We start from the raw sequence: 23,076 nt of genomic DNA, 5'->3' as shown, positions 1-23,076 counted from the left end.
AACTTAACAACCACCTTACTAACTATTAATAAGCATCAAATTCATAGTACATTGAGGGAATGTGTTCCCTCATCTAAAGAATTACCTCGGTAGATTTCTTGCTTCTGTTGAGCACAAAAGATATTCTGAAGAAAGCTGGTAACCAAAAAGAAGACAGTAGCCATTAACCATAATATATATATATATATATATTCCCCCATACTATGGAAGTCAATGGCTACCGTCAATGGTTTGGTTATCAACATCCTTCAGAATATCTTCCTTTGTGCTCAACAGCTGAATGAAATACAGTTTTGGAAAAACTTGAGGATGCGTAAATGGCGATATAATTTTTATTTTAGGGTGAACTATTCCTTTAATATTAACAATATTATATATATATATATATATATATATATATATATATATATATATATATATATATATATATATATATATATATATATATATATAAACAATCTTAAAATATAATCTGAAAATTGTTTGAAAAATAATAAACTTTATGTCTAAAATAGTAAAAAGTTTTTTTATTTAACCCCCTAAATAATTATTGTTTGTTTCCCAGTTTCTGTTTATAAAAACATTAAAACAATCAGCTAGCACATTTGTCTTACTTTATATTGTGGTCCTTAAATAGGTCTTAGCATTATTTTTACCTATTTAATCATCTGTCACATAACATGATGTATAATTTATGCCTGTACCACAAACAATTTAGTGAATTATAATATTTTGTTATACATATATAATTTTTTTTTTTTTACATATATTGGAAATGTTCCCTTTTAGTTTAACCCAACACAAACAATTCATTAATTACTTCATTTAATAAAAAAAAACTTCAGGGCTTTACAAAAACACAGCTTCAGAAATCCCATTAAATCTCACATCACACTTTATAAATACTGTAAATGTGACTGTCTCACAGGGGAAATCTCAGTATGATCTGCTGTCTCGCTCAGAGGTAAATCTACCAATGGTAAATCCTGCCATTTATGGGCATTTATGCAGTACACTGTATCTTCCCAATTAAAACGCATTATCATTCATCGAGCTTGCTATTTATTTATTCAGAAGAGCAGCCCTACAGCTAACAGGGGAGTGAAATATTCTGCTCTGGATCAAGTAATGCATGTTTTTTTGCACTGAAACCAACCACAAATGGGTGCTAAAATCTTTCAAAATATTCAGATCAATCGTTACAGTTTAAACTATTAATTCCTGATTTTGCTAGCTTCGACTCTTGATATTTGACCTTGGACCGGCTCTGACCCCATCTAACCCCGCCCTATCGTACCGTGCTGCCCTCCATTAATCGCTGTCATCGTCAGACCAGCCAAAGTCGTCCATGGTGATGGTCATGTTTAGGTTGCGTCCCTCACGGACACTGCAGGACGTGGAGGAATTCTTCTTTGCTTGCATGTTCAGCTGTATCCCTGATTGGCTAAGGTTACCACCGGGAATGTTCATATCCAGGTCAAAGACGTCCCCAAACCCCAGCATGAGCTTCTGTAGGCTGGCCTGGCCCAGATCCCCATTACTGCATGTTGATGAAATCTGACAGCTGACCTCCGAGCTTTTGCTCTCCTCCATGTGAGCCTCATAGAAAGACTCGGCACTGAGAGTGGCTGCCAAGGGGGAAAGATGTGAAAACAGCTGCGAAAAGAACATGAAGTCAATTAACAGTTTGTAAGTAGTCATAAGAATTAAAGGTGGAAATGTACTTCAATGGAAACAGTGTTCCTGTTCATTCTGGCCAACAAATTTCTATAATTTTTCTTTGATTTTTAAAAATACTTTGGTAACACTTTACATAAGCCTTTATATATAATTCATAATAAAGGTATTCATAATGTACAGCGTAATGCATTATATCTTTTCATAAATAATTTTGTAACAAAAGTTAAAATGCATTATAATATTTCAAGGTTTGTTTGTCGTATTTTAATGCATTATACTTTCTAACGGTGTAACAATCAATAGATACGTATTATAACGTATGTTATTAGTGAGATCATACAATGCATTATAAGGTTCATAACAAGGCATACTTAATGCATTAAAAGTGCACTTGTAGGGTACTTCAAATCTTAGAAGTTTATTTAAAAAAAACTTACAAAAAACTTTTAGATTCATTAATGATGTAATAAAGGAATTGTAAGTGTACTTAAAGAGAGTAAACTTTTATGTTGCACACAGTGCAAAGTTTGTTTTAGCCCAGACGTTGTTGAAGTTTCACTACTCCTTTGTGGTTCCTACTTCCTACTTTTTCAGACCACTGCAGGTCACGTGAAAACATAACAATGTCAGCAAAACTACAACTTTAAAAACTGTGCATTGGTGTGTCATATAAACTCTTTATTGAAATTATAGGCCTCATTCATAAAACATTTGCAAATATATGAATAAATTCAAAGTAACTGGCATGCAAAATGGACCTTTCTGAAAATTGAATTCACAAACCTCAGATTCGATAGTTAAACATGTGTATGTTAATAAGCCCCTCCACTGCAGATTATCTATCTATACTGGCAAAGTACTGGCAAACTTGTAAAATATTATTATATTACATATAGTGTTATCAAAATGCAATGTCTGAAAAATTTAAAGTTTGGATGTTTTACACATGGTTAGGAGCAGGTGTATAGGCCTATGTTTTTGTGTACCAAATAACATTTTGAAAATATGAACGTCTGAATTCTGTTTGATACCACAAATGGTGCAAAAATGACACACTCCATAAAGATGAAGGGCCAATAGTGGCATCAAACCGACTCATAATATAATACTGTAATAGTAATAATGAGGATTCTCAAACTCTGCCAATCTGGATTGCAATATTATGTTCTATATAGCACAAAGTATGCAGAAGTGTGAGTTGTTATTTTGAGCACAGAATGATGAGGACTCACAGGAGTGCAGGATCTGGATCTTTCCATAAGTCTGTTTTCCCACTCTGTCAGTCGCCTTTCTCTTTCCGCCAGCTCCTGCTCCTTACAGCTCAGCTCCCTCTCCAGCTGCTTCAAGCGTTCCAGCGTCTCCTCAATCTCACACTTAAAGACACAAGACACAGGAAGTTTGAGCAACACACTTACATCATGTACAAAAAACATTCAAAATGCACCTTTGACCTAACCCACCCTAACGTCCTAACGTCTGCAATTCCTATCTGTGCCAGCAGGTGGTACTGTATGCTAAACAATACAACCCCCACACAAAGCCTTTAGTGTGGCTATTTATAAACAGGTATGTGTTTATGTGTTCCTCAACCCCTCTGCCCTCAAAGTCATATCAGCCCCTGCCAAAATCTCTCCACACACACTCTCAAAACTTCCCTCCTGCTAGAATTGATTTCTCTACCACTCTCATGAGGAGCGTTTCCAGAATGTCTCACCCTCCCTCTTCCTCCCCCTTCTGCTCCTCGCTCTCTTTTTCCATTCCTCTCAGTTCTTTTCTGACATATCTCCCTTCATGCACTGCAGCTCTGCTGAAGTCGAGCATTCATTGTGTCTGTTTCCTCTATTTGTTTTTGCTCTTACAACTCATACCTCTATGTCCAAACCTAGTCTACATTTATGCTTAAAATATTACACTATAGTTCCTCAAAACCTGATACTCACAAAAGTTTAAAACCAAGTTTAAAGTTAAACTTCACAGAAAATAATTTAGATAATTTCACAATTATGCCAGTAAGTGAATACAGTATGTTGTAATCTCATATGGCTAAAATGTGCAGCAGTCAGACCGCTAATAAAATATATGCAATTTACCTAAAATAACAAACATTTTTAAAAGTATTAAAAAAGCTTAATAATTCAGCTTTTAAACTCTACTCATAGGTGTCCATTACATTAACATTCAGGTGTACAATAAGGCACACATATGTTTTGCTAGTTTTTACGAATCAACAGACCAACTGAAATAATGTTCTGTAGTAATTTCCACGTTGTTCATGGCTCTTACAGACAGTTACTTCCTGTTTCATATTTGGGTTTTTAACGTATGCTTTATATGTTTTTAATTCTTGTAAGTTATGTGAAACTGGCTATTGATGAATTGTTTCCAAAGTTTACACTTTTTATAATTAGATTATGTGTCCATATGAATCACACTTGTCATTTGCAAAAATTAAGAAAAAAAACATGTATATAACCGTATTTTTTAATTTAGCACTTCAAAAAAAAAAAAAAAAGTTGCCAGCAAGTTCTGGACTGCACATACCTCCACTCTGCTTTGTTATGTAAGAAGGAATTGCACTGGCGCGGCAGTTTGCTGTCGTTTTTCATGGTCTCCAGGGTGCTCAGGACCTGTTTGAACTGTGGCCTTTCCTGGAGATGAAGGAGAGGGTTTATTATGCTCATCCTTCTGCACAATGTACTGTAACACACTAACTAAATCAAAATTTGAGTTCAAGCGTTCATTTGAATGATAAAAACCTCATCCACTCTCTTTTTTTTGGTCACTTAGTTCTTAAAATGTTAGGTCGTAAACCTTCGACACACATACCTATTCACTACTTAATATTTAGGAAATCTGAGGTCACATTGAGGTCAGTGAGAATAAATGGCATAATTTGCACACAATTTGATTATGAATCACCTTTCTCTCAAAAAAAATAAAAATAAAAATACACTAATTCTCCACTTGCTGAAAAAAGAGAAGAATGTAGAATGATTCTTGCAGTATGTTATTTGAGGCTCAGTGTGAAGATGTTCCTGACTTGTTTTCACTAAGACTTCATTTTTTTGAAGGAACAGCTGCTTGTGATGTTTCTTCATTTAAAAGTCTCTTTGAATAAAAGCATCTGCTGAATGACTAAATGTAAACAGTTTATAGGATTCCAGTGAGCCTGATCATCATATGTGCTGAATTTCGGCTCTTTCCCACCACGTACCTTGGGCTCTGCAATCCAGCAGCGTCTCATCAGGTCTGCGAAGCTGGCGGGACAGCTGCTGGGAATGGTCGGCCTCTGGAACACATGCACACACATGAGAATCCATTTCAAAAACCCATTATAGCAGCCATTACATAAAATTCTAATTTTAGCACGAGTCTGGTTTAAGCTCCCAAAAGCAACTGCTGCAAAGCATTCCTCTGGGCTAAGTTTACATCACAACTCAAATGGAGCGTATATCTCTATTTTCAAAGAGTCTGATATATAATAACCAGTATATAAGGATTAACAAAGAGCTTTTACATGGCCGCTGTTTACACGGCTAAGTGATAAAACTGAGTTCTCACTCAAGATAATGGAACTTTAAGAGCATGTGAGGAGAGATGCTGTAATGGAGACTTGTCGAATCCCATTTGATAAGCCCCACATGTAGGAATCTAATACTGTCCAAGTGGCTCGTCCAATAGCTGCACAGTATTAGATATGACAAACAGCACTGGCACACCACATAATCATGAGCGCACGAGAGAATGGAAACTGCTCCTTCCCACTGGGAATTTAACATAAACCAAAATATCTTTTCGTCCATCTCTGGACCTCTCCCACTCCCCCTCGCCAACATTTTCTCTTATAAGTACTTGCTCCCTTTTCTCTGTCTCAGACTGGGATGTTTATCTTAAGAGGTTTCCTGAATACCCCCTACAGCACTAAAACCACTGCGGTCTCATCCCATCTTCACCTGATGGCTTCTCTGCAAACACATAAAGAGAACCACGATATATCTCTACTTTCTTTAATGTATGCTAGAGCTCAATAAAAGTTGCAGGGGTTCTTGTTCACATACAGAGCGAAGCCTCTTGATCAGCCTGCTATAAATAACCAACTAAAGCAAGCAATGGAATCTATGATCATACTGTTCCGTTACCCACAGGAAGAACAAGAAACCATTATCATTAGGTGTGGATCAATGCAAAGCCTGTTCCAAAAGTTCACCAGCATTATTACTTTTAATTCTAAAATTCCTTCTTTAGTTCAAATTCTTGGGAAGCACTGCGTATGTATAACTTTAATATTTTCGTTGGATTGGAAGAACTGGTGTAGAGCTAAAATAATCTGATCAACAGGATAAAAATAAGCATGTAAAAGCTTGAAATTTACTATTTTCTCAATCAGATTTGAGAATAGCTTGCACACATGTACAGTCCAGTGATGCATATGAATACATATTTAAATCTTTGTTTACATCTTTGACATACATGTCAGCTCTCTGTACAGATTTGTCATTATGACCAGCTCTCCAGTTCTGAACATGGCGCACGCATGCGTTTGTAAACTCCGTAATCCGTAAACTGGACTGCAAAGTTTTGGGTTCACATAAACAGGACTTTCAGAATATGTCAGAATATGAAATTGAATTGGATTCAGTCAAACTGAAGAAAATTAGTGCATGTAAACATAGCTAGTGAGAGAATTAGTGATTATAAATGTACTATAAAATTAATTCAGTAATTAAAAGTATTGGTTAAAATAATTCAGTCTAATTAAGGTTGGCTATTTTGTATGATATTTTTGTGTGGTATGTATTTTAGGCTTATTTGAGTATTGCGTCACTAGCCTAGAAGCATGCTGACAGTAAACAAACTCTAGTGAAATCCATTGTTTGCGAAACTATTTGCTGCCTATGTATGTCACTTAGGATCACAGACCGGATGGGTGGATCTAAGAGTACCGCACTCTTATTGGTAACTGAAAGCATGACTAAATTCACCAAAATGTGATAAATGAGAATGCGAATGAGTTCTGTGGGCACAGATTCCATGTGAGGTTAAAACAGAGGTTCCAATAAAGTGAGGATGCAGCTGTCCACGTAGGAAAGAAGTTCACTAAGTTTTGGAGAAGCCAGGAAAAGAGTTAAGCTACAACAACTACTTACAATGTATGACAGACATATTCATAGCAAAACTGACTTTAAAACTTTAAAACAGTAATGTAACTATACTAACATTACATTCATGTGGTGGACACTAAGAAAGAACACTAAGGGAGGGAGGGACACTGTGTAGTACCTCATGTTTTTCCACCACCAACCAGGCCACCTGCAAACCCTCAAAACCTTTAAATGGCACTTCTCTGGTCAGCATCTCCCATAATACCTGCAAGACCAACCACAAATCAAACAAAAAGCTTTGTTTTGCAGTTAATGCAGTTTATGCAGACTGTGTTTGAAATAACAATTGATTCAGACAGTCAAGCATACATATACAACAGCCATGTGTGTGTATATGTGTATATACTGTACATTCATATATATATATATATATATATATATATATCAATCTACAGTATCAATCAATCTATCTATCTACTGTATCTATCTATCTATGTATATATATATATATATATATATATATATATATATCAATCTATCTGTATATATAAATCCTAAAATACAAGCCTCACAATTGCTTTTCTTTTTTTAAACAGAATACAATAGAAGATATTTAGTTAAATGTCCTGGCTGCTCTTTTCCATAAAATGAAAGTAAAACCATAATACATTCTTTTCAGTATTACTTGATGAACTGAAAAAGAATTTTTTGCAACAATGTGAAAGTCTGTTTTGGTGTCACTGTTGATTAATTATAATGCATCCTTGCTGAATTTAAGTATGAAAGTAGTAAGCATAAAATAATTATTTCCAAAGTCCCTTTGTGCTACATCAAAAAAGAAAGAATTTGAATCTTACAGAATTTAAATTCTTAAACTATCCCATTTTATGAACACTTTTTTAAATTACAGGGACACAGAGATATATAAAAAAATGTGATCACAGCACATTCATGCTACAAATATAAGCACTGACCACGCCATATGAGTAGGTGTCACATGTTTCTGAGACGGGCAGACTCTGGATCACTTCAGGGGCCATCCAAGGGAAGGTGCCCACCAGAGACATGTGCGTTGTGTGAGAAACCAACTTAGATGCTCCAAAATCACAGATCTAAAGCCGAAAAAATGCATAATGAAGGGACAGTCAAATTGATATTTTAAACACAGTTTAAATCATAAGATTGTATTATAAAAATGTAAATGTGAATAAAAAACAGGAAGCATACCTTTAATACATTGTCTGCAGTTAACACAACTAATGGAGAGAAAAGAAAACAGTTATTTGTATATAATCTTCATGTTTGCATTTTTTGCATGTGAAATTGCTCACAGCACAGCTAAGAACTCACCATTTCTTGACTTCAGGTCTCTGTGAATGACTTTCACAGGGGCCTCGGCATGTAAATAATGCATTCCTACAGAGAAACAAGTCACAGAACCAGCCATTAGCTCATAAGGAAAATGTGACTGAGCTCATTACATAAACACACGTATTCATACAGGCACGTACCTTTAGCAATATCCATCGCCCAGGTCATTACTTGATCCATATCCATCTCCTCACTGTCAGCACTGGACAAATATTCATACAGTGATCCTCTGCTGGCATATTCTACAAAACAAACACGCAAACCATATACATATCACCACGTGTTTCAACTAAATGTTTTGGAGCTGATATATACTGCAGATGATAGCTTCATTTTTTGGACCACAAAAATTTGGGGTCGGTAAGGTTTTTTAAGTCTCTTATTCTCACCAAGGTTGCATTTAATTGCTTAAAAAATAGAGTGAAAACAGTAATATTATTACAATTTAAAATAACTTTTTTCTATTTGAATATATTTTTAAAATGTAATTTATTCCTGCGATGCACAGCTGAATTTTCAGCATCATTACCCCAGTGTCACAAGATCCTTCAGAAATCATTCTAATAAGCTGATTTGCTGCCTCAAGGAACATGTTGAAAACAGATATGCAGCATAATATCTTTGGAAACCATTTTTTCACCTTTCTTGGATGAATAGAAAGTTCAAACAAACAGCATTTATTTGAAATACAAATCTTTAGTGACATTATAAAAGTCTTTACTATCACTTCAATTTCATACGTCCTTGTCAAACAAAAAGTACTAATTTGTGCATATTGCTTGTCATTGTAACCAGTTTTACACAGAGAAGCGAAGAGAGAGAGAGATAGACAAGCTGAACAAGCAAAAAGCTTGTCTCATGTCGAGGTGTCAATCAGCACATGAGATCATCTATCACTAACCCTCGAGTGAAGTCAAATACAGCTTAGCACACTCAGGGCTTCCCATTTACACACGCGCACATCCACAGCCACACAGGGAGCAGATGCTGGCAGCAGGAGTCAGAGGAAGACAGCATGCACAGCCGTTAGATTTACTGAATACCCAGCTGACAAAGGCACTGAAAGACATGCTCTCGAGAAATGATTAGGCCACATAAATCTTCTCATAAGCGCATTCACATCCCTGGAGACAAAGCTCACAATAGGATGTTTAAAAAAATAGCAAGACAACTGTGCAAGCATGTAAGTGTGTGTCTGTCCTGCTGATGAATTATCCTCACACTTTGATTACCCACAAAGCTTTTTACACTCACAACAACATGACAATAAGCAGTAGTGAAATTTTTGGAAGAGGGGCACAGATTAGGAATAAAATAAAAACAAAGAAGATCTCTATAATATCTCAAAATTATTCAAAATTCAAAATCATTTCAAATTTGATCTGTTAATTGCAGATCAAATAACAGATTCAATTTCAGAAGTTCAATACACAGCTTTTTATTAAAACTACAGGGCTCTTTGATAAACTTCCACTGCATGGCTGCAAACATTTTTTAATTTCATATTGTAAGTTTAAAAAAAATTATGTCACTTATTACATTTATTTTAAAAATATTGCAATAACTATTAGATATAATAATAAATGTATACAACGTAATGTAATATATAGTGTTGGCTATACTATAAATCTACTGAGTAAGTTATAGCATGGGCTTAAATGATTAAAAGAAACCTAATACACTTTATAATTAACATTTTTTACTTTTTTTGCGTAATGAAAATATGTGCCTTGAGTTCATTCAGTCATAGAAATTCTTAATTTTATATATTTTAGAAAACAGAATAGGTCCAATTATGTAAGGGACAATTAATTTCAAATAGGAAATTATCTCACAATCCTGACATTTTTTTTCTTGCGCGAATTGCGTGATATAAACTCAAAATTCTGACTTTTTTTCTTTATATCTCACAGTTTTGACTCTTTTTCTCTAAATTCTGAGCTTACATCTCAGCCATTCAGTTTTTTTCTGCAATGAAATATGTAAGTTTTTCTCAGAATTAAAAAATTCCAAATTGTGAGCTATATGCTTAGAATTGTGAGAAAAACAGTACAATGAGATAAAAAGTCGGGCCCCCATAGACAATAGTCTGGAAAACAAATATTACCCTATAGTAAATATTACTCTGTTTGAATTTTTAAATTTTTTTCCAGACCTGGTAATGACTAAAATCAAATTCCATACTTTTACATAATATGTAGGAACCATGGTTTTAGAAATATGAGCAATGACCAAGAGAAATACCTAGTAACTTTTTTTTTTTATCTTATGAGCATTTAAAGAGAAACCTCTGACCAATAAAACATTCAACTGGTTATGAAACAAAAAGAGACCACATTTTATTACTACCTGTGACAATGCCATAGTTGGGCGCTTCCAGAATGGCTCCATAGAACTGAATAATATTTTTGTGGCTCAGGACACTCAGAATCTCAGCCTGGATGAGGTGAAGGAACAAAAAGCAAACAGATGCAGAGGTGAAAGTCACAGACTGCGGTCAAACACTCAGGCTCAAATGAGTGCTGCATCAATGTCATAAAACTATTTTTTCATTACAGTATGTCGAGGTCAAATATTAGGCTAGAAATGTGCGTGAACACGGAGCCATTAGCAGTATTGTGGGACATGTCCGCTGGGACTCGAACTGAATGGCTTCAGCCAGGAAAGCTGCTAAACTCCGGTAAACAGTGGAACAGACTCTGTCAGTGCTGCTGAGCGTGCATTAATACTGACAGTAACACACAAACCCACATTAAGATGCTACATTTTACACTTACAGTATATCAAATTTGCTTTAGATAAACAGAGAAAGGCGGGGGAGAGATGAAGGGAAAAAGAGATGGTCATCCTTACACTCCCCCTCTCTCATGACAATAAACAAGTCTGACAGATGGATGGAATACAGGAAATGATGTAACACCGGCTATGTACACACATACTGTGTCCAGCTTTCTCAACATTTAGATTATGTACTGAATTTGATTACGGTAATAACAATATCTCAAAGGATGCAGTATGTTATCTCAGTATTGTTTGCCTGCATGCACAGTGAATACTAGGGCACTGCTTTTTTCTTATTCTTTTGCATAGAATGCATATTTAGACTTTTAAAACAAACTGTGCATGAACAGCTAAACACAACTGTGTTTAGCACTTCAAACAGGCCTGACAATAACATATATGCATGCATGTATGTAGTAAAGCAATATAAGCAATAAAGCTAATCTAAATTGCTTAATTGTTAATATTGTTGCAAAATGTAAGATATTTTATCATCCAGCTCTAATCTGCTAAACGTGACTACAAGGTAGGGCTGCATGATTATGACAAAAATAATCCCTTGAAATTGTAATTGCGATTATTAATTACGATTATCACAATTTACACTGATGTTTATACCGTTGTTTGATACAACTGCATGCCGTATTTTTATATGAAAATAAAACACTCTAACTGAAAAACTTTTAGTGCTTTTCTGTCAACTATACATCGGATTGGTTTCTTCTTTAAATTATAAAAAGGAAAAACATGAATGGCATTATAATGTTATACTAAAACTAAAACGTAAATAATGGGAAAAACCCTTAAGATAACATGTAGAAAGAATAAAACGCGTCTTAAGGACATAACATAAGTGGACTTTGAACGATTAATTGCCGCTTCGAACGATTACATAATTGTGGCATCCATAATTGTAATCGCGATTAGAAATTTGATTAATTGTGCAGCACTACTATAAGGCATGAATAAGATATGAATATAAACATCATGGTTCTCTGTAAAGCTGCTCTGAAACAATGTGTACTGTAATATAAAATTGTTTTGACTTATTCAAAAACACAAATTGTGAGTCTGAAGAACCTCAGCGTCAATCTTCAGCAGTTTTTTGACAGCCACTTCTTTGTCCTGAGAGATCCAGTGTGCTCGGTACACGCTCCCAAAACTCCCACCGCCGCAGTTCTCATAGAAGCGGACGTCATCGAAACGGATCTGAACGAAGCTAGCGCTGAGGGACGACATCTCATACTGACATTCACTGTGGCTGAGGAAAGAGAGAGACAAAGCCAATTAATATATATAAACATATTTGCCCAATGGGACAATGTGGCAAATAATTTTTTATAATAGTAAAAATAATAATTTTATAATAAAAAATATATAAAAATATAAACTGAGAGAGAATAACAGTATTTTCAAACAGAAAAATACTAAAAAGTCAAAACCTTTGACTTGATCTTCAATTAAACGACATCCACAGTTAACAATTTTTGTAATGTCTTTTTGGCTGATCAGAATTTGTGCTGCCAGATTTAATTTACACTTTAAAGTTTTTTTTTTTGTTTTGCTTAGTTTTGTTGATACAAACCTCTTGTACAGGGAAAGGTTCTTATTGATTAGTGATAGTTTCTTGACCCCTTTAAAGTAGACTGTTTAATTGTGTGTGTGTGTATTTTATACTTTTGTTTAATTCTTGAACATATACCTCCAATACTTTGAATCACATCAACAAAAGCGTACATATACAGATTGCTGTAGGGCCGACCTACAGACAAAAGGCCAATAGGATTTTTTTATTTTTAAAATAAAACTTAAATAACCTATAAATATAAGACAAAAAAATTAAAACTTAAAAAAGACTTTTGTAATGTTGCTTTGTCAAGCTGTACAACTAAAAATAATAAAACCAAAACTGAACAAATATATATTAAAGGTAAATTGAAATATTTATATATATATTAAAAAAAATCCTAAAAATGTCTAAAGCACATAACAAAATTACTACTCTCAATATGAACACTGAAAATATAAAAATAAAAGGTAATTCAAAATAGTCAAACACTAAATGCTATCAGCTACACCAGGGTCACATGACTTCAATGTCATCAATCTTCAATTTTTATTTAATTTCTACAAGTTGGAAACTTTTCAGTTTTAGAATAGTCTGCAAGAGTGCCAGTATAAACACAAGAACACAAGAAGTTTTCCTGTTCCTGGAATGATGACCTCTGTAGTAAAAGCTTAGAAAAATCACAAGTGAGGTATCACTGTAGCCTATTTTAATGTTGTAGAGAAAAAAGTACAAATAGCCTGCATTTCTGTCAACTACAAACTTTATTTTCAAGCATTTCAGGTGTTTTAAAAAATTTAAAAACTATTGACTTTGGAACGATGGAACCAGAAGTGTAAAACTGATAACTCATTTCCAAGCATAGGACTCATTCCTGCAGCACTCTGTTATGTAGAAAGATTTGAAACATCTCAAAAGCAGAATGCTACACAGCCATGCACAGAAAACTGCTGTAGGGATTATGAATTACGATGATTCTTAAGCAATCAGAGCATGTGAGGAGTGGTGCTGAGCGGAGGTCTGTGACCACTGCGTATGATTTACAGTGTGATCCTTTACCATGTTCACATAACTGCAAAACGACTTGCCATGTATTTGCCTTCGGTGTTCTCCACTACATCTGCTACTGGACTCCTGCCACTTTTGTCTACACTAAACCTTAGTCTTATTTTACAGGCATTATGAGAACACAAGGATAGACAAAAGAGAGAGAGGGGGCTAAACAACAATTGTAATGTTTTGGATTGTTGTTGAAATAGAGAATAGAAATTTCTGTTTAAACAAAATAAAAAAACAGCTTTTAAATATACAGCAGGAGAGATCATAATAAGGGAGATTAGGGAGAATGTAACCATCTGTTTTTAATTCTAAACTAATTATGGTTTATTGAACTGGGCGCAGAGGAATAAACGAAGTTAAGCACTGATATGACTATACACTTGTTAATGTGTTTGTTTGTACTTACAGCTGCAGCCATGAAGAACTAACGAGTCAATAAACCAGATATTTATAACTTGTCCCTTGCTCAATCAGAACTTGCTGTGTCACAATGTTGGCCTGATTATTCTTCCATGATTTTCCAGGTCTCTATGGTATTCTGATATGGCTGGGGGCCCCGCACGGGGTTCAGCACACTGCCTCAAAAGTGCGCACCTATATATCTCTAGCATATTCTGCCACCTACATATGGCTTATGTTACATGGTCTGCAATATATCTACTGAAAAATATGGTGTAGGATTTACTTAAAAACTGAAAATGTTAGTAAATTGCACAATTACAGTAACTGTAAAACTGAATAAAATGAGACATTTTGAATTAATCTTTATTTACAACACTGAAAAGCACCATTTCTTTATAGCACCATTAAGGTTCACCAATACGTTTCATAACAAATCATGGTTCTTTATAGAATTTTATAAAGGGTTCAGCACCAAAAAGGGTTCTGCTGTTGTTACAAACTGAAGAACACTAAACTGGAACTGTCCAGAAAAAAACAAAAAACATCTAAGTGCGTATTAGCCTTTTTCATTTAACTTAAAAGTCCTGCCATGTGACAAATGTATTTTTATTATTATAATATATTTTTATGATTAATAATTAAGATACAATTTCATATATTTAGATTTCCCTTGTCTCTCTATGAGGTTATGAAAAATCAGAAAATAGAAAAATGTTGTTATAAATGAATTATAACTTAGTCACACTGGAGGATATTGCTGCTACTCCTTAACATCTACTAACCTTACTATCATGTCAACAAACCATTAAGAGTGACACAACCGGGTGCAACAAACACTGCATGAATTTGCCAGTTTTTTTCCAATCCAAGATGAGTGCACTACTGAGTACTTCACACTCAGACCAGGCTCAAGTTAGCTTTCACCTTTAATGTAGTAAATGCTTGTATTTGTTGTTAATGGGGTCTGGTTTCTTATACACATGCGTCACTCTTCCCTGAAATCTATGACCTCACCTCAGATTGGCTTCTCCGGTTTAGAGTGACCAACCTATGTCCCGTACTCAGTCTATCACATAAAGAGCGCCCGGTCTCTAAAAACAACCTGCATATCATCACTGTGGCCCTTTGGCTGTGACATCAGGGGCTAACAGGAGGCAAATGTGTCACTATTCTTAACTAGAAACAGCTCATTCATACCTCTGACTTGATTCATTGCCAAGAACATCCTTACATTTCTATACTAATTATGCAAATAAACAGCAAATAGGAAGCCATGGGAATAGAAAGGGTTAAGTTAAAACATCATTTGTAGTAGGCTATTTCCACATCAGTTGTGTCCATATATGTGCACATATATATGTTCTTTGAGAAGGAATTTGTAAACTGTTGTTGTTGTTCTTTATGGTTTATTAATTTCAACTCCCCTCCATTTCATGTTAAATACTTTGAAAGAGTTTGAAATACTTCAAAGCACTTTTGGACAACGTGCAGTACATTTTGGAATATGTTACTTCTGGAGATTCGGTAAAGCAAAAACATTATGCCACTCAGCTGCAGAGTTAAAACTCACCCCACGCAATGATATAGCAAATAATGTTATTATTAACACATACTTAGCGTAATGTGTGTTCTGATTACAATTTAAAAGCATGCTTTCCTACCTGTTAGTCGTGTTTTCCGTGCGGTCCGGTGAAACGCGTTGGCCTGTCGCTCTCTGAACAATCCCAGTCATAAGATAATATGCGGAGCCTCATTGTCTCGTGTTACCGCACTTCCATAAGAGGACACTCGCTTGGGACCCCAATTAGGGTTGGACAAATTATGAATCCTACTACGGAAAAGGCTTGGCTTATGAATATTAATCACGACAAACAGACGTTAAGCGGTAACCACACGGGAGAGTCCGTAACCTGATTAATATTCATGACCCGCCGGGCAGCATTTCAGCCAAAGAGATAGACGTACTAGGCAGACGTCATGTTACGTAATTAATATTTATTAGCCAAGCATTCGCCATAGTAGAATTCATCTGCTCTTGAGCACAGATAACGGTGTCGCAACTTTAATGACAATAGCGCCTCTACACGGATACAGACACGCAACGAAAGGGAGTGTTAATAATTATATTCATGAAATAATTAAGCACTTAATGTATCAGTTTATGTACATTCAGAAATGCAATGAAAAATAATATAAAATAATAATACATATGTATGACCCCATGTTAACATGCAGATATGTATTAGCTAAGTCTAGAAATATTTTAAATACTGCATCGAAATCTTTATTCAATGCAGTACTTTTGAGTTGCAATACTGTATTAGATATTGCAAAATGTTTTGTATGGTATTGATATATATATATATATATATATATATATATATATATATATATAGTTCTGTTAAGCTAGTTCACCACAAAATAAAAATAATTCAAACCTTCAAAAAGACTTTTCTGTTCAATACGTTTATATTGTTCTGTTAAGCTAGTTCACCCCAAAATAAAAATCTTTTAACTCGTTTAACTATTGTTGTGTTCCTCTGGTGAAATAAAGCCACAAGTTTTGAAACATGAAGGCGAGTAAATGATGACAGGATTTTCATTTTGGGTGAACTAACCCTTTATTGTCCCAAAGAACAAATAAGAGCAAAACAGAACAGAGACAGAAGACATAAAACGGAGGAAACGAGAAAAACACTTGTTTGGAGTGAAAAGTCCTGTCACACCAACACCAAGTGTTCAGTGATACATTTATTTAGATTATACTATTTACAAGGCAGGCGTAGACATTTTCCTAAAAGAAAATAAGCGCCCTACACACAAAGCGTCTCACTTTCCAAAAGGCAGGATGAGAACAAACAAAGGCCTTCTCAGACCGATTATGATAACTTAGCAAAATGGGTCCAACCATATAACCATATTAAAAAATATAACTCAATGTACAAAATGACCTCAATAATGCTACAGGCTATGGCGAGAGGTAAGTTACTAGCACACAATTTAACCAGTGGTAAAAAATAGTCCTTGAGCCAGAATACTGACATTTATATGACTTAAAACAACATACCACAAGACATTGAGGCCTGGATGGTTTTACGGAGTACCAATGATTCATTTTCTGTGGCCGGGATACGATAGTGTCACTGTTATTTGAATGCATGATATGTAGCTTGTACTAAACTCTTATTTTTAGGATTGTTCTGAAGGTTTCGTAGGATCATAGAAATGCAGGCTTGAGCACAGGCAGCAGGTTTACACTGTTGTATCATGGGAATGAACAAGGGCCTCACATGACTGAATCTAAGGATGAACACTTTTACCAAGTGCATTCTGCTTACACACACACAAACACACACTGTCAACCAAGGTAGCTCTTATGACTGAAGTCATTAACATGCAACTCGCACACGCACACAAACAATCATACATATGAGAATGCATCTTGCACATGTAGTTCTTTGGCAGTGATAGCACATACAGTCAGCATTCAGCTGCTTTAGCTGCTGATCGATGTAAAATTGAGTTCTACTGTTGTAAACTGGATATACAGTGGTTGTATTTCAAAGAGAGAGAGAGAGAGAGAGAGAGAGAGGGAGGGAAAGCAAGAGAAAGAGTCTGAGCATTGGTCTTTAGCCCCGTCTCGGCTCCAGTCTGAAGGACAGCTGGGATAAGGTTCTCTGGTTGTCAATCACATTCAATTGACGCACGTAATTCCTCACTTCCTGTGGGTTCTTGCTAGCTGGAGACACCTCAGCATCTGATGGAGGAGGGAACAGTGTCAAACTTCCATCAGTAATTGCTGAACCACAATGAAATGTTATGAAATGACTTAACCTTTTACTAATTAACCTGGTGTGATTACAGCTGCTATTTTTTTCTCTTTACTGATTTTTTTTTTCAGCAGACTGATTATATAAGAAAAAAAACCCCACACACAATACCGAATGCTAAATAACTCTCTTTTTTCTAGAAGAAATATACAGTTATAAGTTATAAGGTACCAGTATGCAATTTATGCCCATAATGTAAACATTGTCTCAGTATTTAGTATTTCTGGCAACCGCAGCTGCCAGTTTTGACCATAAATTTTATGGGACTTTATTTACAATATTTTTATACATACTTTAAGATATTTTTACCATTGTTGTGATTTAATGGCAATCCATTCTCTTTTACCTCTAGACATGACCAGTTATGCTTTCCAGATTGCCTAAACTCAGATTGTTATGAATATGACGTGATTGACTGATCTCTGGGATGTAGCTTTTTAATAGGCAGCCCATAAGGCATAGGGAGAAATGAAAAAGAGCATTAGTGTGTAGATGACTCACTGAACGTCTGGCTCCTGCAGTGCCTCATTGCCCGGACTGTGTTAGCAATCAGCCGCTGCAAAAACAAACAAACAAACAAACATACATATGCTCTAGTCATGGATTCAGTGTTGATATTGTTAACAATTAAACAATTAAAAATAAATATGTTAATTCAAATAAAGCTGAAATAAAATCTAAGCATTACATGAAAAACTGAAATAAAAATAAAGATAAACAGAAATATATATATTTTTAAAAATGTCTATGTACTTATAGTAAATACTATAAGTATATAATACAACAACACTGCAGAGATGACAGTAAGAGACTCACCATCTTCTCAAAGTTCACCAGTCCATCAATAAAAGTCTTATTCCCCTCGTGAGTGAATGTCATGTCTGAAAAGAGAATAAATGTTTTATGTTGTAGAACAGTAGTGATATAATATTTGTGACAAGTAGTATTTATCATTAAGAATACTGGGGCTAGGCCCCGCCCACACCTTTAATGAGGAGAGGCATAAAGGGAATGATTGGCGGCTCCATCTTAGCCACAGTGAGGCGGTATGCACGGTGATTCCTGGATGGATCCTGAGAGCAACACATAAATCATACTTTAATAAATAATGCACCTCAATCACAAAATACATTTTTTTAGAAAGAGATCTAGAATTCCAAATGTTTGAAATAGACTCACTAGTAAACTCTCAAACTCTGCGTAGAACTTCTTGAATTTACTAGGCAGTTTCTAAAAAAAAGGGGGAAAAAGGTTTTTTTGTTTAAAATGGTATAGACACTTTTCATTTTTAAATTCATTCATTCATTTCATTTAAAGAATATGGCACTTTTTAAATATATATGATTATCATTATTTTAATATTGAATTAGGCTTATTATATTCTGACCTCCCATGTCTGGCTGAGTCTGCTGACGGCTGGGTTGCACATGCCCATAATAATGGCAAAGAATGAGTTCAGATTCTTAAACTCTCTACAGCTGTGGGAATAAATGCACAGCACACATATATAAAGTGCTTATCAAAACAGGCAGTATAACATGCAATGCCTCAAATCCGGTGCAAATTCATCATGAGTTCCTGATAAATTATATTATGTGTGCTGGAGAACTCACTGGGCGGCAATCTTGATGAACTTCTTGAGTAGCTGTACCCGTTTACTGAGCGTCCCGCACAGACAGACCTCTGTGACCACCCACAGCTGCACCTGATTAAAGCGCTTCAGAAACAGCTCCAGATTTGCTGTAGAGCGTCTGTATGCCTGCCGTCCGAACGTATGATACACCAGCTCATACTGCACACACACATAGTCAAAGTACACGTTTTGTGGGTTAAAAACGTCATATGTGTGTGTGTGTGTGTGTGTGTGTGTGTGTGTGTGTGTCAGTGTATGTGCATCTTTACCTCATGTACACAGCTGAAAAGCTCCCAGTCATACTGGGTCATCTGGAAGGCCAGGTCTTTAGAGCTCATCAGCTCAAAACTGGACATCGAGCCTGTGGAGGGACCTTCCTGCTCTGGAAGCGGATTCTACACACACATACACAGTCATTACTAAATACACACAAGCACCAACTCCACAATTATTAACAAAAATATTTGTACACTTTTGAATAATTAAGATGTTTTTGAAAGAAGTTTATTATGCTCACTAAAGCTGCATTTACAATAAAAATCTGCCGAAAATGTAATCACCTTCTGACCATCCAAGTTGTAGAAGAGTTTTTTTTTTACCAGAACATATTTCCAATGAAGAAACTAATCAAGAAATTTTAGATTGTTTGCTCACTAACAGATTCTCTGCAGTGAATGGGTGCCGTCAGAATGAGAGTCCAAACAGCTGATAAAAAAAGCATTACAGTAATCCACAAGTAATCCACCCGACTTGTGAAGTGAGAAGCTGTGTTTATAGCAAACAAATACATTATTAAGATGCGTTTAACTTTAAACCTCTGCTTCTGGCTAAAATAGTTCTCTATCCATAATATTGTTTTCTCCAGTGAAAAAGTCATCTCATCTGAATCAGGAGAGCAATATGTACAGATCAAGCACTGTTTACAAGCAAAAACAGTCAAAAAATATCTCTAAACAAATATGTTGGTGGATTTCGATGTGCGAGGACAACAGTGGATGGACTTTTTGACTGGAGGAAGTGTTATTATAGATTATGGACTTGTATTTTGGCCAAAATTGACAGTTTAAAGTTTAAAATCCCATAATGATGTATTTGTTTCTTACAGCTTTTCACTTCAAGACATTAACTGATGGACAGGAGTTTTGTGGATTACTTGTGAATTATTGCAATGTAATTATCAGCTGTTTGGACTCTCATTCTGACGGCACCCATTCACCGCAGAGGATCCATTGATGAGCAAGTGATGCGATGTGATGCAAAATTTCTCTAATCTGCTCTAATGAAGAAACAAACTCATCTACATCTTGGATGGCCTGAAGGTGAGTATAGTTTCATCAAACTATTCCTTTAAGTGTCCAAATACTCCACATTTGGTCTCACCAGTGAATCAAGCTGTTCTCTGGAGCAGACAAACAATCGGCCGTTCACTCCTAGCGACTGGAACACCGATACATCATTGGGCTTTAAAATCTGCTTCTCTACACAGAAATAAAGCCCAGAATTAGCCACACCACAAATCACATTCTGAACAGCTGTATAAGATCGACACCTAATACCTTTTATTATAGATTTTATGCACTTTATTTACTATCATTAATATTTAGACGACCACACAAACTTCAACCTATTACAGGATTTACAGTTCTGCTGGTACTTTCTGAAAGGTTTAGTTTGAAACTGATCTGGAAGTGGATTATATAATATAGAAACAGAGTGCTTCAATACAGAATGTTGCTAGAGCAACAAAAAGGCTGAATATCTACAAAGTTCTGTGTGTATTTGTTTGTCACATCTCTAAGGGCAACCAATATTTCATCATGTGATTGTGAGTGTGTGTGTGGATCACCTCCAGATGCGCTGAGGTTTATCAAAAGCAGCTCTTCAGTGGATCCCAGTTTATCCGCTACAGCTGCGGTCACCTCTCTCCCCGTGGCCAGCACAGGAACACGAATAGTGGTGTAAGTGTGATCGCTGCAGTACACCTTCAGGAGAACTAGACACACATGGAAAGACAAAGATGAAGAGAGAGGAAATTTGCATTTTGGAATGCATTCCATAAATTAAACAGAAATTTGGCAAATGCTCTGTCGAGGTTCTCAAAATCAGATATGAACAAATGTTCTTCCAGTAACATCAAAAGAATGCTCTTTCACAGTTGTCTGGTCTTTAATAATGTTTTCAAGACATACATACATATATAGAAAACATTTCATTTTTAGTACATTTAAAAACCTGAATGATTTGAATGTTCAGATGATATTAAGAAATAACATTTTCATAACTTAATGGAAGCTGGGATTGTCCTAAGGTCTGAGACTACTTGCAGACATGCTTTAAAAAAATACATATTTTGCCATGAAAAATTGTCAGAAAAAAAGTGAAATGTTTAAAATATAAAAATAAAAGTTTAGAGTTTAAAATTAACTTGCATGTCAGAATATCTTAATATTTAGTCCCTCTTTTGTTTTAATTGATAGCAGTACTTAAGCTGAAATCAGCAGCAAGGTTATGCAAAATCTGGTGATTATGTTATAAAGCAGAGCCTTTCAGGCTATTTTCAACAAATGTATTTATTAGTGACACAGAAATAGTGAAACATATTTCATGTTCATTTGTTTTTACATTCATGACTTTCCTTTGTTTAATTTTTTTCGCCCAAAAATTCTAAACTGTTCATATAGATATATACATACAGATACTCACTGTCATCAAAGCTCCTTATTGGCTGCTTTTTTGCAAGCCTCTCCTCTCCAGAGCTGAACTGTCGCAGCAGGACTTTATGCTGAGAGAACAAAAACCAAATGCATATGAACATGGCAAAATATTTCTCTTTTTTTAACAATCCAATTTAGACCACAGATATAGCTAAACAGTAGATCTATAAACAATGAAGTATATGAAAGCAGATCTACATTACCTTTTTTTGAGAGGTTCGTGCATCATCTGGACTGAGAACATGAAATGAACAAACACATGTGGACATCAGTAACATTAACCATTCAGATTAAGCTAATAATAACAGCCCAAAAGGCACATACAAAACCCACTAAAAACCTACTACTGCTTGATGATCCTCTCCAGCTCAGGAAGTAGCTCCTTCAGTGGACGCAAAACTCTTGCATCATTAGATGCAAACCCATGCAGCTCCTGAATGCACACAAAACACATTTAACACATTTGGTTTATCTGACTACTACCATATCTCCATGCAAACTGGTGGTAAGTGATTCTATGCTAGCATGTGTGTGTTTGTGTATGTTTATAACCTCCAGAAAGCTGAGCGCAGTGTCATCCTCCAGCAGATGGTGGCCCTGCAGGGCAGCCCAGCGCAGAGCCAAGCTGAGCACCCGTCTCTTGCTGGCAACAGAGTAGTCTAGACGCTCCTGCTCTGAGCCCTGAGAGGCCTGAGAGTGATAGGTACACACGCTAAGAAACATATCCATACTTACAGTGTGCTGTTCTTACAGATAGATAGCTAGATAGATAGACAGACAGATAGAGATGATTGATTGATTTCACTAGAAGGATATTGGGCCAGAAGGGCAGGGCACAGCTGGCTGTTGGGCATGAAGACGCAGTGCATGAGCGCAAAATCATCCAGAGCTGGATCTTTGGATGAAAAATATTGCAGAATTAATAAAAAAATGTATT

At 35.6% G+C, this 23,076-nt stretch overlaps 2 protein-coding genes across 3 annotated transcripts in view; both read right to left on the bottom strand.

The window, feature by feature from the left end:
* Nucleotides 1-1,150: 1,150 nt before the first annotated feature.
* Nucleotides 1,151-15,779, bottom strand: LOC109060407 (mitogen-activated protein kinase kinase kinase 20-like). The gene is made up of 12 exons (XM_019077579.2): nt 15,624-15,779; nt 12,015-12,195; nt 10,503-10,590; nt 8,294-8,395; nt 8,133-8,198; nt 8,010-8,038; nt 7,757-7,894; nt 6,961-7,047; nt 4,895-4,969; nt 4,222-4,328; nt 2,913-3,054; nt 1,151-1,656 (listed from the first exon to the last, which is right to left on the bottom strand). Exons 1-12 carry the CDS (start codon nt 15,692-15,694, stop codon nt 1,312-1,314), a joined length of 1,431 nt encoding a protein of 476 aa, XP_018933124.1. The 5' UTR covers nt 15,695-15,779; the 3' UTR covers nt 1,151-1,311.
* Nucleotides 15,780-16,646: 867 nt separating this feature from the next.
* The window catches only part of LOC109060408 (rap guanine nucleotide exchange factor 4-like), a 32,430-nt gene continuing 26,000 nt past the window's right edge, over nt 16,647-23,076 (bottom strand). For both annotated transcript variants that reach the window (XM_042725411.1, XM_042725412.1), the window contains 15 exons: nt 22,956-23,034; nt 22,692-22,842; nt 22,484-22,572; nt 22,343-22,373; nt 22,129-22,207; nt 21,272-21,418; nt 20,806-20,903; nt 19,695-19,820; nt 19,406-19,584; nt 19,180-19,270; nt 18,972-19,022; nt 18,778-18,865; nt 18,609-18,673; nt 18,294-18,348; nt 16,647-17,719 (listed from right to left, as the gene is read on the bottom strand). In XM_042725411.1, the coding sequence (XP_042581345.1) occupies nt 17,592-17,719; nt 18,294-18,348; nt 18,609-18,673; nt 18,778-18,865; nt 18,972-19,022; nt 19,180-19,270; nt 19,406-19,584; nt 19,695-19,820; nt 20,806-20,903; nt 21,272-21,418; nt 22,129-22,207; nt 22,343-22,373; nt 22,484-22,572; nt 22,692-22,842; nt 22,956-23,034 (1,457 nt within the window). In that variant the 3' untranslated portion in view covers nt 16,647-17,591. The remainder of the gene's footprint in view (nt 17,720-18,293; nt 18,349-18,608; nt 18,674-18,777; nt 18,866-18,971; nt 19,023-19,179; nt 19,271-19,405; nt 19,585-19,694; nt 19,821-20,805; nt 20,904-21,271; nt 21,419-22,128; nt 22,208-22,342; nt 22,374-22,483; nt 22,573-22,691; nt 22,843-22,955; nt 23,035-23,076) is intronic.

This window comes from Cyprinus carpio, chromosome B6 (assembly GCF_018340385.1).
Source record: "Cyprinus carpio isolate SPL01 chromosome B6, ASM1834038v1, whole genome shotgun sequence".
Classification (NCBI taxonomy): domain Eukaryota; kingdom Metazoa; phylum Chordata; class Actinopteri; order Cypriniformes; family Cyprinidae; genus Cyprinus; species Cyprinus carpio.
Note: the sequence above shows the minus strand (reverse complement) of the source record. Positions and strands in the feature narration are given on the sequence as shown.

Excerpts from the sequence above, each read along its gene's own strand:
- LOC109060407 (XM_019077579.2), bottom strand. The coding sequence starts at position 15,694 with ATGACTGGGATTGTTCAGAGAGCGACAGGCCAACGCGTTTCACCGGAC. Across the intron at positions 12,196-15,623 it reads ACGGAAAACACGACTAACAG|CCACAGTGAATGTCAGTATG; the intron begins GTAGGAAAGCAT and ends CTCTTTCCTCAG. Across the intron at positions 7,048-7,756 it reads ACACCTACTCATATGGCGTG|GTATTATGGGAGATGCTGAC; the intron begins GTCAGTGCTTAT and ends TTGGTCTTGCAG.